A 23,230-nucleotide genomic window follows, 5' to 3' on the forward strand; every position below is an offset into this window, starting at 1 on the left:
CAAATTGTCGGCATAAATATGATAATCAGTTTTGGGGCAAGTTTGTTCGTGCTTCGCTTCGTGGGACGACCCTCCGTAGGGTCCTTTGGGAGACCCCTTCCAGGGAGGGCGCGTGGAGTGCATCGTTTTGGCAGGAAACAATATCAGACAACTTAGCCCAAACCGTCCTCCCCATCCATGGAGAAGCTGGAGCCGATCGACGGCGTCCTTCTCGTTCAGCAAGTGTTTGCAAATATTTCCGTTAAGCTGTTACACTTTTTTTTTGCTTTGCCGTCCCCATGGCAGGTCCTTCGAAGGGGGGGGGTCCTTCCTTTTCTTTTTGCATTTCCCGCTGCTCGTCCTCGCTGTCTCGTCTGGTGCATCGAACCGGCGACGTCGTTGTCGTTGTCTGGGAGAGCAAATGTGGCGCGCACTAAACAGGGTTAAAATGATATGCGAACCCGGGGTGGCGAAACGCAAACGGGGTCTGTCCCCAGTTGACGACGCCAGCAAGTCTTCGGCACCGGTGCAGAACAAGGGGCCAAAAGGGATGGAGAGCGTTCCGAGTGGAGGGAAGAAAAACGCATCTCGGGTTACAATTTATGGGCGTAAAATATGGCCAAACTTTGGACAAGATGTGTGAAAGTTCCTGCCGCCTGTCCTGGCGCGCAGCTTTATGTGCGATCGTATGCTTGAGAGTGTGTGTGTGTGTGTGTGTGTGTACGTGTCAGTGTGTGGCGTTTATATTTTTTCCCACTTCCCAACACCCTCTGGAACCGGAACTTCCGCTTACATCGATACGCTTTTGTCGCCGGTTGGGTGGATTTTTCTCTCTCTCTCTCTCTCTCTCTCTCTCTCTCCAGTTTACGAGTTGAACAGGTCCGGGCGGGATTAAATTGCACTTTGATGACTTTGCGTCGGATGGATTGCGAAAAAGGGGTTAAGTTTTCCGCTTCCGTGGCCAGAACGTGAAACGGAACTCATGCGCTTGGGCTGCCGGTTATGGTTTAATCGCTTTGATGGACCACACAATAAGAAACCGGAACTCGCTCCTCCTTCCACATGCCACCTTTGGACCGACGGTTTGAATGTGTGGCGACACGCTGGACTTCCGAGGTCCGCTCGTGGAGAGCGACACCAAACAAATTACGGTTTGAAAAAGGATACAATAATATCGGTCCTCTCGGCCACACATCTCAAGGATGTGTGGCTGCTCGAATGGAGAGGGCTTGAAATAATGAAGTAGCCACCGAGCTACCGATTGGGATGGGACTAGGGAAAAGTGGGTCAGTCACCATCCATCACCGTTTAATCGGTTGATGCTCTCGACCGGGACCGAGATCCTGCGAGCCTGCCAGCAAGCTGGGAGGAGAAATTTATTGACGTTAATAAATGACTGCCTGTTTATTTGCTTTCCCCTGGGGGGGAGTAGGCCGTTGGTGTGTGAGGGTCATTATGCTGCTGCTGCCGTTGCGGGAAAACGGACGCCGAGACTTGGACTCGTCGCTCGAAGACGAACAAAGAGATCTCGGGGTCTGGCCGGCGATAAGCACCACCATGAGTGTGTGGAGACATTTTTGTCGCTTCGATAGCTTCCGGGCAGCGCGTCTCGAAGCGTCGTTAACACGTGACGCATGTGGTGATGGTGAGGAATGTTTAATTAGAAACATGTCCTCAAAAATAGATTCAAAGATAGCCAGCGAAATTGATGGTGAAGATGGATAAACTGCATGCAATGTGCGCTGAATGTAGCAAAAGTATTCGATGACACGTCATTCGAGAAAACGTCATCCAAGCAGGCGTTGGAAAGGATCATACGCAAGGTATTTTGCGTAAATTTACACAACACGCAAGCATCTCTTTAGGGCACATCTAGCCAAGTATCTGTTCGAGTGTTATTTATTATTATTTATTTAGGGACGGCCAGGCCGTACTGGGATTTGTATAATTCTATCTCTACTGAAAGGCATTTCCTCCCAACAGCTGCTAAGAGCCTTATCCCGGGCAGACTCGGTTAATTCGACTGTTATTTGGCAGTTTTAAAACAAATCCCAACTATATCTCATCCAAGTTTACTAGTAGCGAATTATTAATCTTTTTCTTACTTCCTCTAAAGCCCATGTGAAAACGAATGTTTCTCTCATGCATAATACATCGCCAAACGTAAAAGTTAACCGGCTGTAAGAATTAGCGTCCAAACGTCTTCATGAAGCTTGCCCCCGAAAAAGCACCATCAGGAACGCCACGTTGCCGTTTAATCCTTGCTCGGGGAAAATGTAATTGACCTTTCCGGCGACCGCTTTTCGAGGCACGGGAAATGGATTCGTGATCCCCGACGCCTTAACGCTAGGAACACCCGTGCGATGGCGTCTTTAGACCGATCCTTCCTTTTCTATTTTTTTGTTGTTGCAATTTCGCCCGGTCAGGGATGTTGCCCACCCACGGATGAGATCGTTTTGATAAATTTAACCCAATGAATAATTAATTCCTGGTCCCGGATACGCCATCGCTTACCTTGAGGTTTGGCGCAATGGCACGGGGCGCACCTTCGAAAGGGCCGCGTATGGGTCTCTCTCCCTCGCCTCCCCAAAAAAAAAAGGGATCTCTAGGAGGATAGAATCGAAGGGTTCCATTCCGTTTCATTCCATTCCATTCGCCACGCAGCCCGCTAGGGTTCGGTTTAATCCGGTTTCGGTCAGGATGAAACAGCGCCACGGTGGAGAGAGAGATTTGCCGTTTGCACTGCGGAAAATTGAAAGGATTCGTTTTATTTTCCACACACACAGGCACATACAGAGCACACAAAAAAAATGGCAAGTTTATAACCTCCGTCAGGGAAAGCCACCGTTTGATGGGATTGAGAGGAAAGGGCGAACGGATCAATCGATGGGAATGCGATTTTTGTTTCCCTGTTTTTATTTTGGCAACCGCTAGTTTGATGGGTAATCTAGCGAACCGGTCGGGCCGGCTTTTTACGAGGAGCAACACGAAAAACGAACCACCGAAATATACTACCTTCCACCCACGTGCTGTCTTACTTCAGGCAGGAGGAAAGCGTAAACCCTAATAAGGATTATGGAGCGCTCGGGTTTAAATGGGGCCGTCCATATTTAGAGTTTGATTATCCCCCCCCCCCGGGAGGATTGTGCCGTTAAGAGATAGTTTTAATTATTTTTAGCAACGACCGTGACCCTTTCCAACCGGCGATAAACATTGTGCCAGGATATTGTAGCACCCCTTTTAAAAGGATTACGAGCACACAATTCACAAGCCAGCTTGCCCGGATTGGGGAGGTTGGCCGTTGTTCGCCTTCCGAACCACTTGAACAGAGGCATTACACGCTTAATTTAGAGCGAATCGATAGACGGTGACACCGTGCTAAGCTGGAACACGGAAATAAGTCATCTGCCCGCCATCCGCCATACGTCATCAACGTTGCCTCTCGTCGGTTGGGCTGCATGTGAACGACACAACAGGAACGACATCCCGGGGACCTTTATGTCAGTCAACCGGTTGCATCCCGGACCGTGGCACGAGACGTACGGCATGTGCAAGTGATATAATTTACACATCACTAGGAACCAGTAGCTCAGAAACCGTCCGCTGAACGCCATGAAACGACGGTTCCGACCTCGACACAGGGCCGTGGGCGGCCTTTAACGTGGCCTCGTGGTACACAACATGCGAGGATGAGCCGAGAACCTCTTCTTCTACGTTCATCCGTAGGCATCGGGGTCGGCACATCATTCGCCAGACGTCAGGATTTGTGGCGGATCACGATGTGAACCACGGTCTCCTAAGGGTGGGTCGGTTGGTGGGCGAATAATGCATGCAGCATCCCTTGCACCCGCTTTTCCAATTTTCCCGCCACATCGCATTAATGGAGATCCCTTAGCACGAGAGGTGGTAAATAAATTGTAAATTTTATTTCATTTACCAGTCGGGCCTAGAGATGAAAGTTTATTTAATTACTTTGCAACTCAATTTATTGCACTTCGGTGCAGGCGCTCTGCTGCATGTGCACTTTTACGGTGCCTAACATTCGCCGGCGTCATGCAGGAAAGAGTGTTTTGGACAAGATGGATACGGCAGTGGGTTGTAAATTTTAGCATCTACCACGTCCACCATCCATGGGATTCCGATTGGTACGTAGCTGTGGTGCCGCAGAAAAAAAATGACCATTCACCCGTCGCAGGCGCTTTCAGTCGTGAAAATGCGACGTCACCCACGTGCCGTGGGGGTGGGAAAAAAGTAAATGATAACAGCAAACGATTGGCGGTTGCGTCGGTGCGTCTTTGTCCCCGGGTTTTCCCGGAACGGACTTCATGCGTAGGAGTGCACTTGCGGTCGAATAAATGAACGGAACGAAGCAAATCAATTAATCTATTTTATGGGGCAAAATATTTGCCCGTTCAGTGTGGCTCCACGTGGGCAACCGTCGGTTTTGATGAGCTGTCTGTTTTTATTCTTTTAACTGGCTCTATTGAAGTACGATCGTGTGTGGAGGCTTTATTTTAGCGTCACATTTTATTACTGAGCCCCCATTTTGATTGAAATTTACTGCTGGGACAAATATAGCGCAACGTTGCCTTTTTCCATGGGAATGCGCTTATCGAATGAAGCGTGATTTAATTCCGACCGGAGAATGTGCATAAGCGGCAGATAGTTTATTTGCAATGGATTTTTGTTTAATCCACAAGTCCTAATCCTCTTTGGGATGAAACAAAAAACACACGCACACGCACACCTTCTAAAAGAACGTTTTTAATTGAGCAAAAGGGGAAGTTCAAAAAAACGATTTTTATTTTCCGGTTAAGGAAAAGAAAAGCTACTACTCACTCGCGTGCGCCTGTTTATTTACGCTACCGATAAATATCGGCTCGCAAACACGTAAATAAACCAAAATGAGCTCGTAAACTAGTCGCGGCCTACTGCATAAATTTTGAAACTGTTTCACAACTGCGCACCGCCGTTCGGTCGCTTCATGGCACACTTCTCGTCCAAAAAACCGCCACTGCGGTGAGTAAGTCAATATTTGAGCCAGAATCCGTCCTCCTTCCGGGCCAGATCCTCTACGCCCTTGGGGGGGGGGGGGGGGTGGAAGGGCGACTCAAAAAAGGGAAAGCCCTTAGCCCGCCAGCCCGCTAAAGGTATATTATTTGTTTCATCGATAAATGTTTCACTTTACTTTCACCACTCGCGCGCGCACGCTTTGATACGGCGATCGTTCGGTCGGTCGGGGGGTCTTCTTTCTTTCTCGCCTTCTGCCGGCTTCCGGCCGCGGGGGTTCGTCCCGAAATTCGACTCATTTCACTTTGATATTTCCCTACCGATCACACCGGAACCGGTGGAACCGGAAGGCTGGCCCTCGAGAGATGATGGCTGGGCCCGGGAATCGGAAAGCGCAAACACAAGCAAACACAGCCCCTGAGCGGTCCTGAGCTCCGTCCGAAACGGGGAAGAAAATTTATTTCCTGCCCTTTCCCAACCCCTCTCTCTCTCTCTCCTCCGCTCTTACACTTGCTTTCTCTTTCTCCAGCCACAAACGGGTGGAACTGCGAAGCGACGTAATTTAAGAATTTGAGACTTTCTTTGCCCGAAAAAAAACCCCGTCCGCTTCCATTTTTTGGTCCGTGATTTGTTTTTCCACATTTTTGTCCACCCCTTCCAGGCTCCCTACCCCCCTCTTCCCCCGCTCGTCCGGGGCACGGCTTTCGGGAAATTCAATATATTTTTCCGTGCCGTTGGCTGGCGGCATCAACCAACGCGCGTCGGGCCATGGGAGCCAGGCAGAGGGGTTTTCCCCGCAGCTCCAAACGGCACAGTCCAATTCAATCTTAACCCTGGTGCGCACCTTCCCATCGTGCACCCACGCCACCCCCACCCCTCTGGCCGAGCTTCGGGTTTTGAAATATTTATGATGGTACACATTTCAAAAATTCTCGTCCCCAACGGCGAGTTCCGGTGCGGCTGGCGAAAGGCTGGCGAGTGGTCTGGAAGTCGATGCCGAAGGGTTTTTCTTTCTTTCATTTTTTTTTGTTTTTTTCTCGGCCCCATTCCATTCTGAGATCCCCGCTTTTCCGGCGGCTTGCAGCTTCCCGCTGCCGCCGAAAGGAATGTTTACTTACTCGTAATAAAAATATGAAAAATAGAAAACAACCGTAACAACGGTTTCCCGGAACGTGCACGTCGGCGCACACAAACGCACGCACATACACCCATTTGGGTGGCGAACCGGAAACCGGTTCGGGTGTGTCCGGTGCCCGCGGATCGGAACGGCTCGAAGAAAATAGCCGGAATTCCGGTTGCAACAAAGCCGCCCGCGCGCGCGCTCTCTCTCTCGTAGGCGCAAGGAGGATTTTTGTCAGCAAGGAGTGAGCGCAGGAAAAAAAAGAACACACGTGGTGGGAGTAGGGAAAATTGCGCCTAAGCATCTGCACTCCCTGCTGTTGCGGTGTAAAAAAGGACGAACAACAAAAAAAAAACAACTGGGCACCACCTTTAAGCTTGTGCGAAAAATCACACCCAGAATCGCCGGCAGCCAGACACGTTCCGAGGACGAGGCAACAGGTCCACCACGTGGGGGGTCGGAAGAAGAAGAAGAAGAAGAAGAAGAAGGCCTCCAAAGGCCACCCCCACCCAGCTTCTAGTCTTGGGGGTGGATGAAAAATGGCTAGGAAAACTTGTTGCTGAGCAAAAGAGTTTTCTCGCACACCCACGCTCCGTTGCTGGCGTTTTCTTCCCGTTTCCGTTCTTTTCGGCGGGGTGGTGGGAGAAAACCCTCCCCCCCCTCCTGGTCGAGGGAAACAGTGGTGACCGGTAGTGCCGGTAGTGATGCAAGTATGCCCATTAATGCTAGCGCAAGAGTAGCGAACGAAGAATGTTGGGCCGCGTTGGTCCGAGGGCGGGGGGTGGGGGTGGAAAGAAAAATGAAGACAGGAAAATGAAAAATGCATGAATACGAAATGTTCCACATTCAGCGTTCGCTTTTCTTCGCGCAAAGCGGGGGAAGCCACGGCGTATCATTCCACGTGGCGTGGCTGGGGTGGATGCGAACGCAGGGATATATGGCGCCTGGTAATGGAGCGGCGACGACGACGACGACGACGAAGAAGAAAAAGAAGAAACCACCGTCGGTGTGAATCCATGCAAAAAAGGGAAAATGGTGGCCCGTTACGCACGCGGGGGCAAATTACTTTTCTCCATTGCCGCCTCGTTCCAGCGGGTCTCGCTCGGCGTTCGTTTCACACTGATTTTAATATTTTATCAACTTTACTTTTCTGCCCGCGTCGGGCTAAATTTGAACCGAAGCCTGTTGGGCGGGGTAGGGCGGCTTTACAGATTGCATTCCACGCGGGAGGTTTTGCGCACCACCCACAGAGGGCAACGATGCACTTGACTTTTACAGCGCACCGTGCCGGCGTGTGGGCGTTTTGCGGGCCCGGAATCCGACCCGCACGGTTGGTGGGAAGGCATCCGGGAAAATGACGGGAAAATGGAGGGAAAATCCTACCGCGATACATCGCTGCCATCTGGAGGGACCTTTTGCACAGGGTGTAGAAGAAACAATCTGCATTGGTGGGGTTAAATGGATCTCGCGAGACACCGCTGCGGTTCTCCGACGAGCCACGTCAGATTGCAGCCATTAATGGCTTCATTTTGGGTTTTTTTTTTGCGCCGCGCCATTTTCCACGTGGAAGGTTGCGCATTGTTTTGCTGATGCCGGTGTTTCCGGTGCCATTTCGAATACGGCACGCTCTCTCGGAAGGACGAACGAGAAGGTGTCAATACGAACGGAACGTCGATTCCGGGACGTCGAGCTGGAAAATTGAGCACTAATGCACCGGCAGGATGGTGTGTGATGAACGGCTTGTGTGTGTGTGTGTGTTTTTGGAACCGAACCGCGAACCGTGAGTGATCGTAAAACATGTCAAGGAATGTGTCGCCTTTCTGCCTGCGGTTGTCGTTCGTCGTCTGCAGATCCTAAGTGGTCGCCTGAGAGAACGAAAATAACGCCTTTTGAATTATTGAAGCTGCAGCTCGCGGCATCAGAGTACTTCTCCTGTCAGAGCCGGTGTTTTTGTCGAGGTACATCGCCTACTAGGATGCCCAGCGCACTTGTCATCTCCATCCACCGAACACCTTTCAACCCGCAGCAATAAACGGAACGCTCGTTCCTTGGAAATGGACATCCTCACCCAAGCGCCCGGGTTGATGATACAAAATCTAGCACAAAACGAAATTACACCCCACACGGGCGTTCGCAAGTTCACACTCGAGGCAGGACCCCTATCAGGCGGAAAACAAATGGCGGCTCTCGTCTGTAATCCATCGTGGGGTTACGTCTTGAGAGAAAACCGACCCGCCGGTCAGTCTACTTGTTGATACATTTCTCGGCCCGACGAATGACGCACTGCTCTCGGTTCTTTCTCGACTTCCATATCTCTCTCTCTCGCTCTGGCCTCTAATCTAATCTCGCTGCGGCCTCGACGCGAACCCGATCGCTGATTGAGGAGGCAAAGTTTAATTTGCTTCAAGATTTTTCATGTCCACGCCGCAACAGGGCCTCGCGTTCCGAAATGACTCCACGTTTCCGTGCGTAGGGCATTCTGGAGAAGGGCCCTATTGGTTGGGCTTTTGCGGGCCGAATGGGGAAAAAACCAAGCGTTCTTGGGCCTCGTCTTCTCCCGATCGACCGGGCAGCTTTTTTTTTGTCTCTAGATCACCACGAGAACCTCGGCCACGGCCCGAAACACTTACGGCCAAAACAAATGTCTTGCGATAAATTATCCGCTTTACAAATTGTTCGACCTCTTCCCGGGGACGGGACGCATCCGGAAGGGTCCAGTGAAAGGTGGGGGACATCGCGATGGTCTTCATTCTTCTTTCCGGGGCCGCGCTGGGTTCGTTGGAGCCTTTTTTTACCCCGTTTTCTGAGCTCCGTTCGCTGAGAAATCGATCCGCGGTCATCTAAAGGGGCTTCTCGAAGGGAGCGGAAAGCGTCGGAAGGGTCAACGGGAAAGGGCTTGATGGACAACGGTGCAAACGTAAAACAAAACACAACGCACAAAGCACAACGCAAGCGATCGCGCGCGCGCGCGCGCAAGAGAGAGAGTGCGTCAAAGCGCGCAAAGTGGCGTGTGAAGGCAACGTGGCGATTGGCCGAGAGTAGAGAACCGGAACGCTCGCGTTGCCTCCACGCAAGGGCCTCGAGGGCAAGAAAACAGAACAACAGAACTGAAGCAGCCGACCGGGGCCACACCGGGGACCACCCAAAGGCCACTGAGCGACGTCGTAAATGCGCACAGGACGTGGCCAGCTCGCGATCTGGCCCTAGGTCCGGCGTGAACACCGGGCTTGGACGTGCGACGCAAGCCTTCAGAAGTGTGTGTAAGGCTGTTTTGGGTGGCTGACCGGTGCTTGTGCGGGCCTGTTTGCACGCTGGCCGCTTCCTGGAGTGGAATAAGGGGCCCTCCTGCAGGAACGCAAAAAAGGGCCCGGATGGAAAACCAACAAATCGTGGAAGGGCTAACGCGCGATCACCATCGTCGTCGTCGTCGTCGTTGGTGCTCCTTGAAGCGAGAGAAGCGGCTACACGGAGGCACGTCTCGCAAGCATTGGCCACCTCCTCCGGCGGACCCTCCTGCTCGGGTGGACCCTTCGGCCCATTAGAAGCCCATTATCTATGATGTTCATTGTGTGCGAGAGAGGATCACGCTCGCTGGGAATTATGCGAGCCAGTTTGCTGCGTCCGGTGCGGCATGATTTTCTCACATCGCCCTGTTTTGGTGGAAAGCATGCGAATAGCATTATCTCGCGCTGATTGATGGTGCATTTCACCGGTTCCGTGTGAGCAGGGCCGGTGGTGCGATAATGCCGGTGTTGTTGGAAGGAAGGAGAAGCATGAATTTGGTGTTCCACAGTGCAAATCGGATGGGCTTTACTTTGTAGGGAAGGGTCTGAGAAAAGCCGAAGGACAAGTGGGCATATGAAGAAGCTGTACTTGCTGTACGTGGAACGTAGCCATTTTGGCAGTTCACGGTCTTATCTGTTGCGTTTTGACCTTATTCTCCTTTATATTTATATGGTATGTTATTTTATATGTAACGTACCCTAATTTTAAATTCCCAAAACGGAATTAGATTGTGGTTTGAAGGATAAAAGTATGTTGAAAAAATTGTTTCCTTAAATTTTACCACAAAGTTTAAAGATGGAATATATATTCACATTTTTGGAGCATGTTTTTGTAACTCTTCCTTTTCTTTTTCTTCTTTTATTTCTTCTTACTCTTCTTTACTAAGGAATGAACACAGTACAATACAGAAATCCAGCTTCTATTAATTTGGAGAAATCCTATATTATTAATATTTGAAAATGATGCCATATGTCCCATTTTCATGCATCAAAGATAGTTTAAAAACCTGACATCTTGCTCACCGATTGCTGCGATTAATTTAACGCTGAACAACACCAACAAGGCTATCAGTACGCATGTAAATTAATCAAGTAGCCCGATGGTTCGTTGACGTTTAGAACAAAACAAATAGCCGGGGTATCGTAAAACCAGCGATAAGAAACGGAGCAAAACAAATAAAATTGATAATTAATGGTAATTAATGTCAAATTACATTACACTCCCCCCCGAAAACAAAAAAAAAACGCCCAATGATTTGCTACAGTGCACTTGGGCTGCGGGTTGCTGCGTACCACCTTCCAAAACCCATCGCGTTCCAATGCTCCCGAACAAATTGGACACATTCTAACGCATCACTTCTCGCTGGGCGCGTAACCCATCCGTACGACTACGAAAAAAAAACCGCTGGGCAGGCGCGTGTGCGTTGCACATTAATAATACATAAATCTACGCACGCTTCCGAGACCCTGCCGGCAGGAATTCCCCACTAATAGTTACATTGTTTCGCGCCGATGATGGCCCCATTACCATTGGGGCAATGAATTGTTGGGGATGCGGCACAAAACCCAGAGGGCTGGCGGATGAGAGCGAGCGAAAGCAGACAAAAAAAAAAGAAGAAACCCACCATCCCGCAACGCGTCCAATAATTCACTCGCGCACGGCAGCTGCGCCAGACCGAAAAGGTTACCCCATACGCAGGGGAAACTTATCGAACCGCCGAAAAATCTCAAAAATTACACGCACGCATGCACGCACGCTGATGCTAATGGCCCGGGGAGAGAGAGAGAGAGAGGAGGGTTTATATCTTCCTTCGAGAGTCATTTCAGTCATTTCCTTAATTTCTCCCTACTCGCTGCACAATGCGCGCGCTTCCGAATCGCGCGCACGAAAACGCAAACGGTTAGGGGTTTTCTATTGCTTCTTCTACTTTTTCTTCTCGCTATTTCTTCGCCCATCCCTTCGCCCGGTTTCCCCGTAGCGTTCGGCGACGGCCACGTTCCGATGGTTAATATGCGCTTTTGGGTAATGCACCCTAATATTATTATAATTAGCTGCGTTTCCCGTTCCCCGTCGAAAAGCTCCCTAAAAACCAGCCATCGATCAAGCGTCGGGGTCTCGGGAGCGATCTAAACGACACCCGAGTCCCGTGCCACTCGTCGGTTCGGTGGACCGTGGCCGTTCGCCTAGCAATAGGTACCGGGAGAAAAAAAGCCACCTAAAACAAAATTATACACGTATAACAATTTGTACAACGAGGGGCGAATTAAACCAAAAAAAAGGGGTACCGTACCGGTTCCATCTCCCGGCACACCGAATGTTGTTTGGGTTTTCCATTTCGTCCATTTTTTTTATGTGTGTGTGTCCTCTCCCAATTTTGCCTAGGACACCCTGTCCCCATGTGCGAGAGTTGTCTCGCGGGCTTTCTTAATCACTATTAATTGTGATTCATGAGCAGGCGACGTGTTTAAGCCGGGTTGGTGTGGCTTTCGGTTGTGTTTTTTTTTGCCCTATCTCTCTCTCTCTCACTCTCTCTTCCAGCAGGTCGGTTCCTCTCTTTCAAGGACCCACACAACCTCGTTGGCGAAGCGGGGAGAGATTTTTTCGTTTTTAATTGAACGTACTTAAAACAACGTTTTTTGTGCATTTTTGTACGCTCCTCGGTTCCGTGTTCCCTCTAGTACGTTACTCGATCGCAACAACGCCAACGCCATAGCTGTCACACGGTGGTTGGTTCGCTTTATGTTCTCTCTCTCTCTCTCTCGCGTGTGTTCCGATTCACCCTCTACCACGGCTTGTTAGGCGGGGGCCGTTGGTGGTGTCCCACCATAACTGTCACTTGTAATGTTTCCCTGTATGTTGGAGCTCTTTTTTTTTTCTTCTCTTCTCTCCACCTTCCACGGAAGGCTCCTTGAAGTACACCAGGTTTTCCACCGCGGTTACGATCGCGCGGGTGCGCGCACGCCCGTTCACACTGATGGACATCTGGAGCATTAAAACGATCATCCCCCCTTGGACGGGTAGTGGTGGTGGTGGTGGTCCACCTTCCATGGCTGGGAAGCGCCGGTTTAACGAACCTTCCGGGCGGGCCTTGGGTGGACCTTACGAAAGGGTCAATGGTTTCCCGTCGAGTGAGTCGCGGGTGTTTTTCAAGTTCACGTCACGTTCGTGGAACCGGCGACGCGGGAATGCCAACACACACACACACCGGCGATCAAGATCAATCACGGCGTGATCGCGATCGACGCACGTGGAGAGAGAGAGAGAGAGGCATAATGTTAAATGTACCTCAAAAATGCAACGGTTCGAAATGATCTTCCATTTTTTTGTGCCATTTTAAGGAGGCTAGAAATTGATCACTTATTTAAAACCCACCCCCCTTTTTATACCGCTCTGAAGATCATTCGATCGTGCATTCAACACGCGCTTTTAACGGGCATGTGTATCGCGTATAATTATACACACAAATGGATGGTTCGCTCTCATCTGCTTTACCTTGACTTCACGGAGTGTTGCATGCTTAAGAAGAAAAAATAACACAGCCCGAAAAACGCTACATAACTGCTTTTATGGCGCACCGCATGTACACGCCCGCTGCACAATGGCTGCACCGGGCCATTTTACACTTATTTTAAGCACTTATCTCTCAGTTCCCGCTCTCTCTCCCCCCCCCCCTGCCACCCTGAAAACTAATCCCACCTTGGAACCCCATGGGACACGCCGACGAAACACACCCGCGGCCCAGCTTCGAAGAGCAGTTATGGTTTTATGGTGTTTTGAAATCGTTAAACTTTACGATTGTTTGTGTCGCTTTGACCGCGGGTGGGAGTGGGGGGGGGGGGGGGAGGGGGGTGGTGGCAGGACGCCATCGCGAATGACGCACCAACATGCGGGACCGCACGGGTTGGGAATTCTCCAGGGCGCGCTTCCAGCATCTTTGGAAGCACCGGGGACCAGCAGCGTGTCGGTTCGTCCTCGACGGCCCGGAATGCGAACCGCCGGATGATTTACTGACCACCCTGTATGACCTACGCCGTGGCGGTGTGTGTGTGTGTGCAGGGTTGCTATTTCCGTTCACGCCTTGCCCGGGAATACGTTGCCGGTGCGCGTTTGTCCTCGCCTAAGCCTGGAACCTGGGAATCGTCGAAGAGCCCAGCAGAGCTCGTTGTTGTTCGATTGTCCACGGTAACGGTGAATCACCTGCGGCCTCAGATTGCGCTTGTTGCGAAAATAAAGCACAAAAATCGATCGAAGCGTGGTGACACACACACACACGCAAAAAAAGCATGTATCTACATACACTGCACTCGATTGCAAGCCTTGCTGCAGCGGAAAACCCCCTGCAAGGCCGTGGAAGCGTGTGTTTTCGATTTCGGGCTGAGAATTCCGCCCGGTCGGATGCTGCAGCGGGGCATTTTTTTTTTCGAAGGAGTCGAAGGGCCTTCGAGGAGGGCCGTTTGTTTTCGTTTCGAACCCTTATCGAAGGCAAGAGAAAGAAAGACCCCGGACCAGGGGCACCTTTTGGGCTCGTGCATAAACCGTAATGTCTAGTTACGGGCGCCCCCCGGCGGGTCGCTTTTTCGATTCAACGGTTCTTAAAACAGCTGTAGGCTGGTCGGGCGGCTTAGTTTTTCTTTTGTACCAGCGTGCACCAGCGTGATTGTCGTTTTTCGGCCGTGAACTGAGAACTGCACCGGTTGTGCAATGGGGGGGTTGATATCGATTTATTTCGCAACATACGTTGCTGTGTCGCTTGAAAGGGGGTAGGCATTCTTGAAAGCAATGTGTCCCAGCGCCAAAGGAAGGCATTTTCGGTGTAAATTCACCGTTTTCACGAGCAGACTAGAAGTGAAACCCATCGAAGTACCCAACCCTACCACTTTAAACATGCTCACTCGTGGCGCTCTCCAAGGCAGCCGATATCAATTTACGCTCCTGCCGAAACTGATAGGACACAATTTTATGCCACCCACCATAGGTTGGCCTTTCTACCTACGCGTCCTTGCACCAAAACCGCAAGGAATTTCGCCTTCGTCGGGCGAAACTTTCTCCTTCGCGTGGCTTCTTCCAAAAAGGATTCAAAGTTCGTTTATTATCCAACCTCGAAACCTTGAACCTCCAGCCATAAGCGAATACCGCCGGCGATGGTGCAATGGAACGGTTTTGGCACAACTGCACCGGAAACGGACTCCCCGGAGGGATTGAGAGGTGGCGCGAAATCCGCCTTCGGATGTTCGGATAACAAAATAGCGCCACCCACCGAGGGCCACCCATCGCGGTACGCTGGATTGCGGAAGTTCTCGTTGGTGGTGGATGGTGAGAGAGATAAATGTGTTGTTGGGCGCGTCCTGTACAGTTCCCTTTTCAGATTTGCACCCGTTGTGCCAAATTAAGACAAATGGTCGTCGTCTTCGACAGTTCCGTTGGCTGATTGTCATTGTTATTGTTGTGCGGGGAAAGCGAGCACAAGGAAATGCAAAAAAAAACACACACACACAGAAGAAACCACCACCCAACGCGCCATTTCCGCTGGCTCCGAAGGCGAACTCGAAAGTGCACCAAATCAAAACGGGGGGGGGGGGGGGGGGAAAGGGCCCCGCACAACACAATAGGGGGTTCGCATTTCGAGCAAAAAGGGGCAGCCCGCGGCCGTACGGCAACCTATCTATTTGATCGATGTTTTGGCAGCCGTCCCGTAATGTAATCGGATATTTCGCCACAGAAAATGTTGCGCGCCTTGACTTTTGCGCGTCGCCACCACTCGATGCACGCGCCGGAAGCCACCCCGAATAGCACCCTGGCATGGCGTGTGTGTGCGCAGTTCCCTCGGCCACGACAAACAAGGCTTCGCTTCTTCCTTCCGACCCGTGCTGCTGCACTTTAGGTTTGCAGAAAAATATGCGCCATGGTCCCTTTGTTTCGGGTGGGGAGGGGGATGTGTTTTACGGGGTGGACTACGGGGATGGGTGGCCTTCCGACTTACCCTCCCCCCCCCCCCCACGGGTAGGTCGTGCGCTTTCTTCCACGCGCGTGCGATATTGTTATGATTTCGTTTCGCGGCTTTACTTTTTAACGACACCCGGTAACGGTAGGCAGGCATTCCGCGGTGCGTTCTCGTCCGGTGTTTGCAGCTTTCTGGCGGGCTGAAAATGCACCAGGATTGCACTTAGTTAGCGTTAGCGTCGGGGTCGGTGGTAGGTAGGAAATAAAACTGATTTGCTGCAAAACCCCAACCGGACTCTTGGCTAGTGCATGCGCGTTGCGCGTTCCAGGGCCACAGGAAGTGGGCAATTATTATTTTTGTATAATTTGTCGAATGCAAATGCAACCCAGGGTGGGTTTTTTTCTCACCCCTATTGCTTCTATTGCGTTCCATTCCGCGACGTGCTTATCTGCAGGGCGGATGAAAAACGGCCTGGTGAGTTATTTTCTAACTAATGCACCGGGCAAGCTTAGCCGGTTATTTTATTTTCTTCACCTTTGGTTCTCAACCTTCGCCCAAACCCGATTGTTTGTTTAATGAAGAAACGCTTTAGCGTTTTTAATCACGGCAACCGACGTGCATTTTTCGCCGCCACAAAGTGGTAGGAATAAATTGGAATGATAATGTAAACGCAAAAAGCTGTGCTTAAGGAAATGGGTAAAAAGGGTTCATACACGTCATACGTCCCTTTTCACGATTCTTATGTTGGCGCGTTAAAAACAAAAAAAAAGCCTCCCCAACGCTCGATGGAATGGCTTTTCATGAAGTGCATTCGGTGTTTGTTGGGGCTAATAATACGCCTTAAACCTCGTGAGATGATCACTGAAGGTGGTGCTGTTGCCTCAGCATGGGGATCATCTTTATCCTATTCCCCCGCACACATACACACACATACATACAATCAACCATCGATCGGATGAAACACACTCGACCGAAGTCTCGGCAACTCAGCGGAAAGCAAAAATCCATCGTCTATTAAACGTCATAAATTCCACATCGCATGATTTATAGAGACGCAGCATCTCACACATGGATTAGCTTTTCTTTTTTTTTTGTTGTTGTTTGGTGTGTGAACGGGCGAAAATTATAAATCTCCTCCCCCCTACCAGCCCTTTATTCACCCATCGCTGGTACATCCCCACCCTACGTCATGAACCGGCGTGTGATGCACTTGCATGAAGTAAGGCGAGAGTTCATCAAAAAGGTTGCATCACGAGAGTGAGTGAGATGCCGGTGATGAGCGAGCGAGATCACACGTTCACCGTGGTGAGAGAGTTTTTTTAAATGCTGAGCGGGAGAGTGAACGAGTGAATTTCTCTGAGAGCTATGCTTCCTCTCCGGAGAGGAATCGAAATTCAGCTCTCACTGACTCAGTTGTGCGCGAGCGAGACAGCACATGCCGCCTGTGGCAGCGTGCGTGAGCGAGAAAAACAATACCCCTGCTCTCTCTCTCACAAGCATCCGCCACAACGCTACCCTGTTCACACGACGCACGAGAAACGCACGTTCATTCATCCGTTCATTCATTCATTTCATTTTCAAATTTGCCGTTGCCGGAGGAGGACGTGTTTTAAAAACGCGCGCGCGCACACACACGCCACGAGTTCTCGTGGCGACCTCGCGAAAGGAAGAAAAAAAAAAACGTTACGCGAAACGAGTTACGTGCGTGAGTCAACAACACACGCCAGAAAAAACAAAGCCTGTTAGCTGCAACCACCCGTTTGCGTGCGTGCGTGCGTGCGTTTGCGGTGCCCTTTTGGGGCTGCGGCGAAAGAAAGTACGACAAAACGCGTGTTTGCGTGTGGGCTCACTTATCGTCCCCCATTCCGTGATCGACCAGCTGCTGCCCCATTCCCCCGTGCAAAGGGAGACCTCCTGGGTGCGCGCGCGTGTGTGTGTGTTTGTGTACGTGTGCGTCAACGGGTGTACGCGTGTGAAGGTTATTTTTAAAAAAAACCGCCGCAAACAAAACAACACAACGCACCGGGTCGAAAGGCAGCTGCGTAGCGCACCGTGCGCTGTTGTTCAACAAATAACAAGCAAAAGAAGCCACGTTTTCCGCGAAACCGTGGCCCAGGCGAAGAAAGCGAATAGTTTCCAACTCCAAGTGTGTGTGTGTGTGTGTGGTGTTTTGGTGACCACGTTTAAGACCAGGGTTTCGCTGCGGGAGAAAAGTGCGCGTTGTTGCGCGCGATCGTTAGTGTGAATTTCCGTAGGCCCTTTTTAGAGGACGTCGGTGGAGGGTTAAAATAATGCCCACCCGGTTTCGAACGGTCGTGTTTTAGTGCGCGAGTTTGTGACGCGTGTGCCGACGATAGCTAGCAGCCCAGCAGCCAGCCAGCAAACATACCTGTTGTACTTCACGCGGTTGTCAGGGCAACGGCTCAACCGGGGTATCTCAATCGTAGCAATCCCAGGAAAAGCGTGCGAGAGTGAGCGAGAGAGAGAGAGAGAGAGAGAGAGAGTGAGCTTTGGAATGCGTCCAATGGCAATGGTGGTGAAAACGTGCTAGATCGCGAGTTTTTCCCGGTGTCGATGTTCTGTTCTCTCGCGACGAGACAACAACAAAATGGCCTTTCGTGCTGTGCGTGACGACAGCTGTGAGCCGCGTGTAGTGTCGTGCGAAGTAGCGAACATCCTGAAAGCGGATGGACTACTGCTGTGAGGCAGAAACGCATCATTCTCATATCACCCGGTCGTGTGACATTCACCTCCTTCAAAAAGGACGATAATCGGGTGGGGGGGTGAAACGGGACGTTGTTGAAACAAAAAAACAAAAACACACACACACCCACAGAAAGGGGAGCCACCCGTGCACGTTGACTCACCTCTCATCCTGGCGGCGCCGGCACGGACGGCGGCAGTGGTCCACCTGCTAACGCTAGCACTGCTCGTGGGTAGCTGGTGCTGCCGGTCGGTGGACGGACGGGGCAATTTCGTGCGGCATGATGACGCGCTGCCAAAGGCGTGCAGCTGGACCGGTGCGGTACTGGAAGTATCGCAGGAGAAGCGCTCCGATGAGCTGCAGTGCCGGATCAAGACGATCACGAAGACGGAGAGTCTGCTAGCTAACATAAGTAGTTATCAAATTGATAGGATTAAGTCGCTCCGGCTCGAGTGCAACGACATACTGTTCTTCGAGAGTTCCTTAGAGTCGACGACGACGCCCGGGAACTTCCTTGGCAACCTGCACGGGCTGGTGCGGTTGTCGATCGAGTACTGCAAGATCAAGTACATCCCGGCGCACGCGTTCGCCACGATGAAGGTGCTGCGGAGTCTCGCCCTCAGCACGCACAACGTCGACTGGTCGGTGATGAATCTCGAGCTACATCCGGACAGCTTCCGGGGGCTGGTGGAGTTGCGCGAGATGCACCTGGCGGACAACAACATCTGGAGCCTGCCGGGGGAGGTGTTCTGTCCGTTGCATAAGCTGCGCGTGCTCAACCTGACCGGCAATCGGTTGAGTGATCTGACGCAGCTGATGCTGTCGGATTGGGGGAATGGCCCGACGGAACCGGGACGCGCGTGCAACACCGGGCTGGAGGTGTTGGATCTGTCCGGGAACGATCTGACGCTGTTGCCGGATAACGGGTTGACGGCTTTGCGATCGCTGAATGCGCTGCATCTTGCGAGGAATCGGTTGAAGGAGATCGCTGATCGAGCGTTCGTGGGGCTTGGCACGCTAGAGGTGTTGGACCTGTCGGATAACAGACTCACGGCGTTGACACCCGAGTTGTTCGTATCATCGCGCAAGATCCGCCAAGTGTACCTTCAGAACAACTCCCTGTCGGTGTTAGCTCCGGGTGTGTTTGAAGGACTCGATCGACTGGAAACACTCGATCTTTCGCGCAATCAACTAACATCGACGTGGGTGAAACGGGACACCTTCGCCGGACAGGTCCGGTTGATCGTGCTCAGCCTCGGACACAACCAGCTGGCGAAGGTTGATCAGCACGTGTTCCGGGGGTTGTACAGCTTGCAGGTGTTAAACCTCGAGCATAACGCGATCGAGCTGCTAGCGGATGGAGCGTTTAGTGATCTAAAGAACCTGCACGCACTCTACCTTTCGCACAATCGATTGCGGCAGATTGAACCGTACCACTTCAGCGAACTGTACGTGCTGAATCAGCTGAACCTGGAGTCGAACCAGCTGGCGTACATCCACGAGCGAGCGTTCGAGAACCTAACGCACCTGCACGATCTCAGCCTGAACGATAACCGGCTGGAGGAGATCCCGGCGGGTATGAAAAGCCTCAAGTTCCTGCAGTCGCTTGATCTCGGCAAGAACCGGATCGCGGAGATCAACAACGCGTCGTTCGAGGGACTCGAGGAGTTGATGGGGTTGCGCTTGGTCGACAACCAAATTTCGGAGATCTCGCGGGATACGTTCTTCGCGCTGTCGACGATCCACGTGCTTAACCTCGCGTCGAATCGCATCCGGCACATCGATCAGTCCGCGTTCAGCTCAAACCCAACGCTGCGTGCGATCCGGCTGGACGCGAACGAGCTGGAGGACGTTTCGGGCGTGTTTACGTCGCTGTCCTCGCTGGTGTACCTCAACATCTCGGACAACCGGATCGGGTGGTTCGATTACTCGCACTACCCGCAATCGCTCGAGTGGCTCGACATCCACAAGAACAACATCAGCGAGCTGGGCAATCGGTACGATGTTGGAGCGTGGTTTCTGCTCAAGATGCTGGACGTTTCGTACAACGCGCTCGAGCAGATAAACGCCAGCTCGTTTCCGCGCAACATCGAGACGATCCTGGCGAACAACAACCGCATCCGGACGATCGCAGCGGAGACGTTCACGCGCAAGGAACACCTCGTGAAGGTGGTGCTGTACGGGAACCGGTTGCGGCACATCGAGATGGCGGCCCTCGCGCTTACACCGTGGCCGGAAACGCGCGTCCTGCCAGAGTTTTACCTCGGGGATAATCTCATCCACTGCGACTGCACGATGGAGTGGCTGCAGCGGATCAACGAGCTCGCGTATTTGAGGCAGTACCCGCAGGTGAAGGATCTCGAGGCGGTCCAGTGCTCGATGGAGCACGCACGTGGTGAACAGCGGCGTCCTCTAGCGGCGATGCGTGCGTCCGAGTTTCTGTGCGCGTACGAAAGCCACTGCTTCGCGACGTGCCATTGCTGCGATTTTGATGCGTGCGATTGTAAGATGGCGTGTCCGGATCGGTGCCGGTGTTATCACGACACCGCGTGGGAATCGAACATTGTCGATTGTGGTGCCGCCGGGTTGTCGCTCGTCCCTGCGAAGATCCCGATGGACGCGACGGACATCTATCTCGATGGGAACAGTCTCGGGGCGCTCGGGAGTCACGTGTTCATTGGCAAGAAGAAGCTAAAGGCGCTGTACCTAAACGGGAGCCGCATTGAATCGCTCAACAACAAAACGTTCGCGGGCATTCCCGCCCTCGAGGTGCTGCATCTCGAGCAGAACGGGCTGGAAGCGCTGAGTGGGGCCGAATTCGAGCAGTTGCGTGAACTGCGCGAACTGTACCTTCACGGGAACGCGCTCGAGGTGGTTGGGAATCGTTCGTTTTACTACCAGAAAGCGCTCGAGGTGCTCACGCTCGAGGGCAACAAGCTGACGGAGGTACGCCCGTGGGAACTGCTTCCGGTGCCCGCCGGTGATCCGGATGCTGCGACTGGACCGTACCGGACGGTGGGGCTCGAAGGAAACACGCTCGATTGTGGGTGTGAAACGATGGCGAAACTGCTCGAGTGGCTTGAGCGCGTGTTTCGCAACGGTACAGGCGAGGAGGATCCAATGGCCCGGTTCCGGTGTGCGGGTGGAAAATCCCTCCCCGAGGTTGTCCGGGAATGTGAAGGTCAACGACCGGCCGTGGTTCCTGTGGCCACAGCAACCGTCCAGCGAACCGTTATCGATGACGATTTCATCGACTATCTGCCACTGTTGATTGCCGTCCTGGCAGGGCTCGTCCTTACGATCATGCTGGTGGCGCTGGTGTTGCTTTTCCGGCAGGATGTTTGCCTGTGGGCTCACGCACGGTACGGTGTGCGGCTGTGTAAGGACCCGCTAAGTGCGCTCGAGCGCTGTGAGGATGGCGAGAAGCTGTACGATGGCTATCTCGTGTATAGTGCGGCCGATGCCGACCTGGTCACTAGTCAAATCGGCCAGGAACTCGAACACCACGGGTACGGTGTGTGTCTGCACTATCGAGACGTGCACGCTGGAGTCCCTGGAGGTCCTGGATTCCTTGGCGATGCGATGCAATCAGCTGCCGATGCATCCCGGAAGCTGGTGCTGTTCGTAAGCGTAAAGTTCCTGCAACTCGAATGGTCGCAACCCGAGTTCCGTGCGGCGTTACAGGCCGTTCTCGAGCTGATACGGCCATCACGCCGTAAACAGCGCCTCGTTTTGATCACCTCCGTGCCGGGGTCAATGTTGGCGATGGATCCGATCATGGATATCCTTGCGCGAACGTGCACCGTGATAGCGTGGGATGATCGTCGGTTTTGGGATCGTTTGCGGTTCGCCATGCCCGATCTCGGGCGGGATGGAGCCACCCCAGCAAAAGCACCCCACCGGAAGAACATCAACATCCGGTATACGCCGGCACCCACAAACAACCTCATGGTGATGCATGGAGGCGGTTCCGGACCGACCGCAACCTGGCCCAAGCGGCTCAACTCCGAGGTTTCCATCCAACAGCAGCAACATTCGGCAGCTCACCATCAACAACCGTATCCGGTTCCGCAACCTCGATCGGTGCATGGGTCGGGTGGTCCACCACACAGTACTTACACGACGGAGGACGAAGAACCTTCAACGGCAGGATCTTCACCGCAGTATGAAGCACCATCGCTTCCTGGAGGGCTTCATTATCACGCGGGTGGCGTTCAACAGTACCAACAGCAACAGCAGCAGCAGCAGCAGCATTCCGGTGGCTCGGTGCATCCCCAAACCATGCCCTACCCACACCATCAGCATCACCATCACATGGCGCATAATCATCATCACAATCATCACCATCATCATCACCATCCGGTGCATGGGTTCCACCATGGGAACAACTTTAGCAGCACTAACACGCTGGGGCACGTTTATTCCACCATTCCGGAGCCGCAGTACAACCACCTCGCTGATCAGCAGCAGCAACAGCAGCAGCAGCAACAGCAGCAAATGCAACAGCAGCAGCAAGTGCAACAACTGCAGCAGCGTGCTCCAAGTGCCGCCTCGGACAGCAACAATCGGCCGTATTTCGTGTAGGAGACGGCGACCTGCCATGTGAAGTTGTTTTAGTTTAGGTTCTTTTTTATTTTATTCTATTTTTTTTTTGTACAAAAAATGACCTCTCCCCCAAGGTTTATGAATTGTTGTGCTGCTGCTGCTGCTTGCGCCCAGCAACGGAATCCTATTTTACGATTAAAGCATTTACACGTCGTCGTTATTCAAAAAATGGTGTGCGCAATGGCAATGGCACACCCTTTTTCCTTCTTGCTACTACTATTACCGGTTAGTCCTTTACTCTCGTATCGCACGCGCGCGCGTTGCATCGTATGCTTATGATTCCTATTACAACAAATAAAAACACGGAGACGCACACGCGCTTAGGTTAGGTTCGAATTTATAAAATAATAAACGAAAAGAAGAAAAATTACACACATGAAACAATGGCGCATGTTGACTGCAAGCAGCTGGAGTTCAGGGTTGAGTGAAAGAAAACGCGGTTTTGGGGGTTTTCGAAGAAGCAGAAGGTCAGGACCTCCACGCGGTGTGTGTGTGTGTATGATAAGCCACAATCACACTGCTCCCGACGATGACAATGGTGTTTCAGTTCGCTTCCCTGCTTCAGGCTGCAGCTTGGAGTTGAATT

The 23,230-nt window shown here is 52.1% G+C and overlaps 1 protein-coding gene across 1 annotated transcript in view; it reads left to right on the forward strand.

Annotated features, from left to right (window-relative positions):
- The window catches only part of LOC128727554 (toll-like receptor Tollo), a 35,076-nt gene extending 12,136 nt beyond the window's left edge, over positions 1-22,940 (forward strand). The window contains exon 2 of the mRNA XM_053821483.1: positions 18,276-22,940. Within this exon, the coding sequence (XP_053677458.1) occupies positions 18,276-22,623 (4,348 nt within the window). The 3' untranslated portion in view covers positions 22,624-22,940. The remainder of the gene's footprint in view (positions 1-18,275) is intronic.
- The last annotated feature ends 290 nt before the right edge of the window (positions 22,941-23,230 follow it).

Source organism: Anopheles nili, chromosome 2, assembly GCF_943737925.1.
Source record: "Anopheles nili chromosome 2, idAnoNiliSN_F5_01, whole genome shotgun sequence".
NCBI classification, from domain to species: domain Eukaryota; kingdom Metazoa; phylum Arthropoda; class Insecta; order Diptera; family Culicidae; genus Anopheles; species Anopheles nili.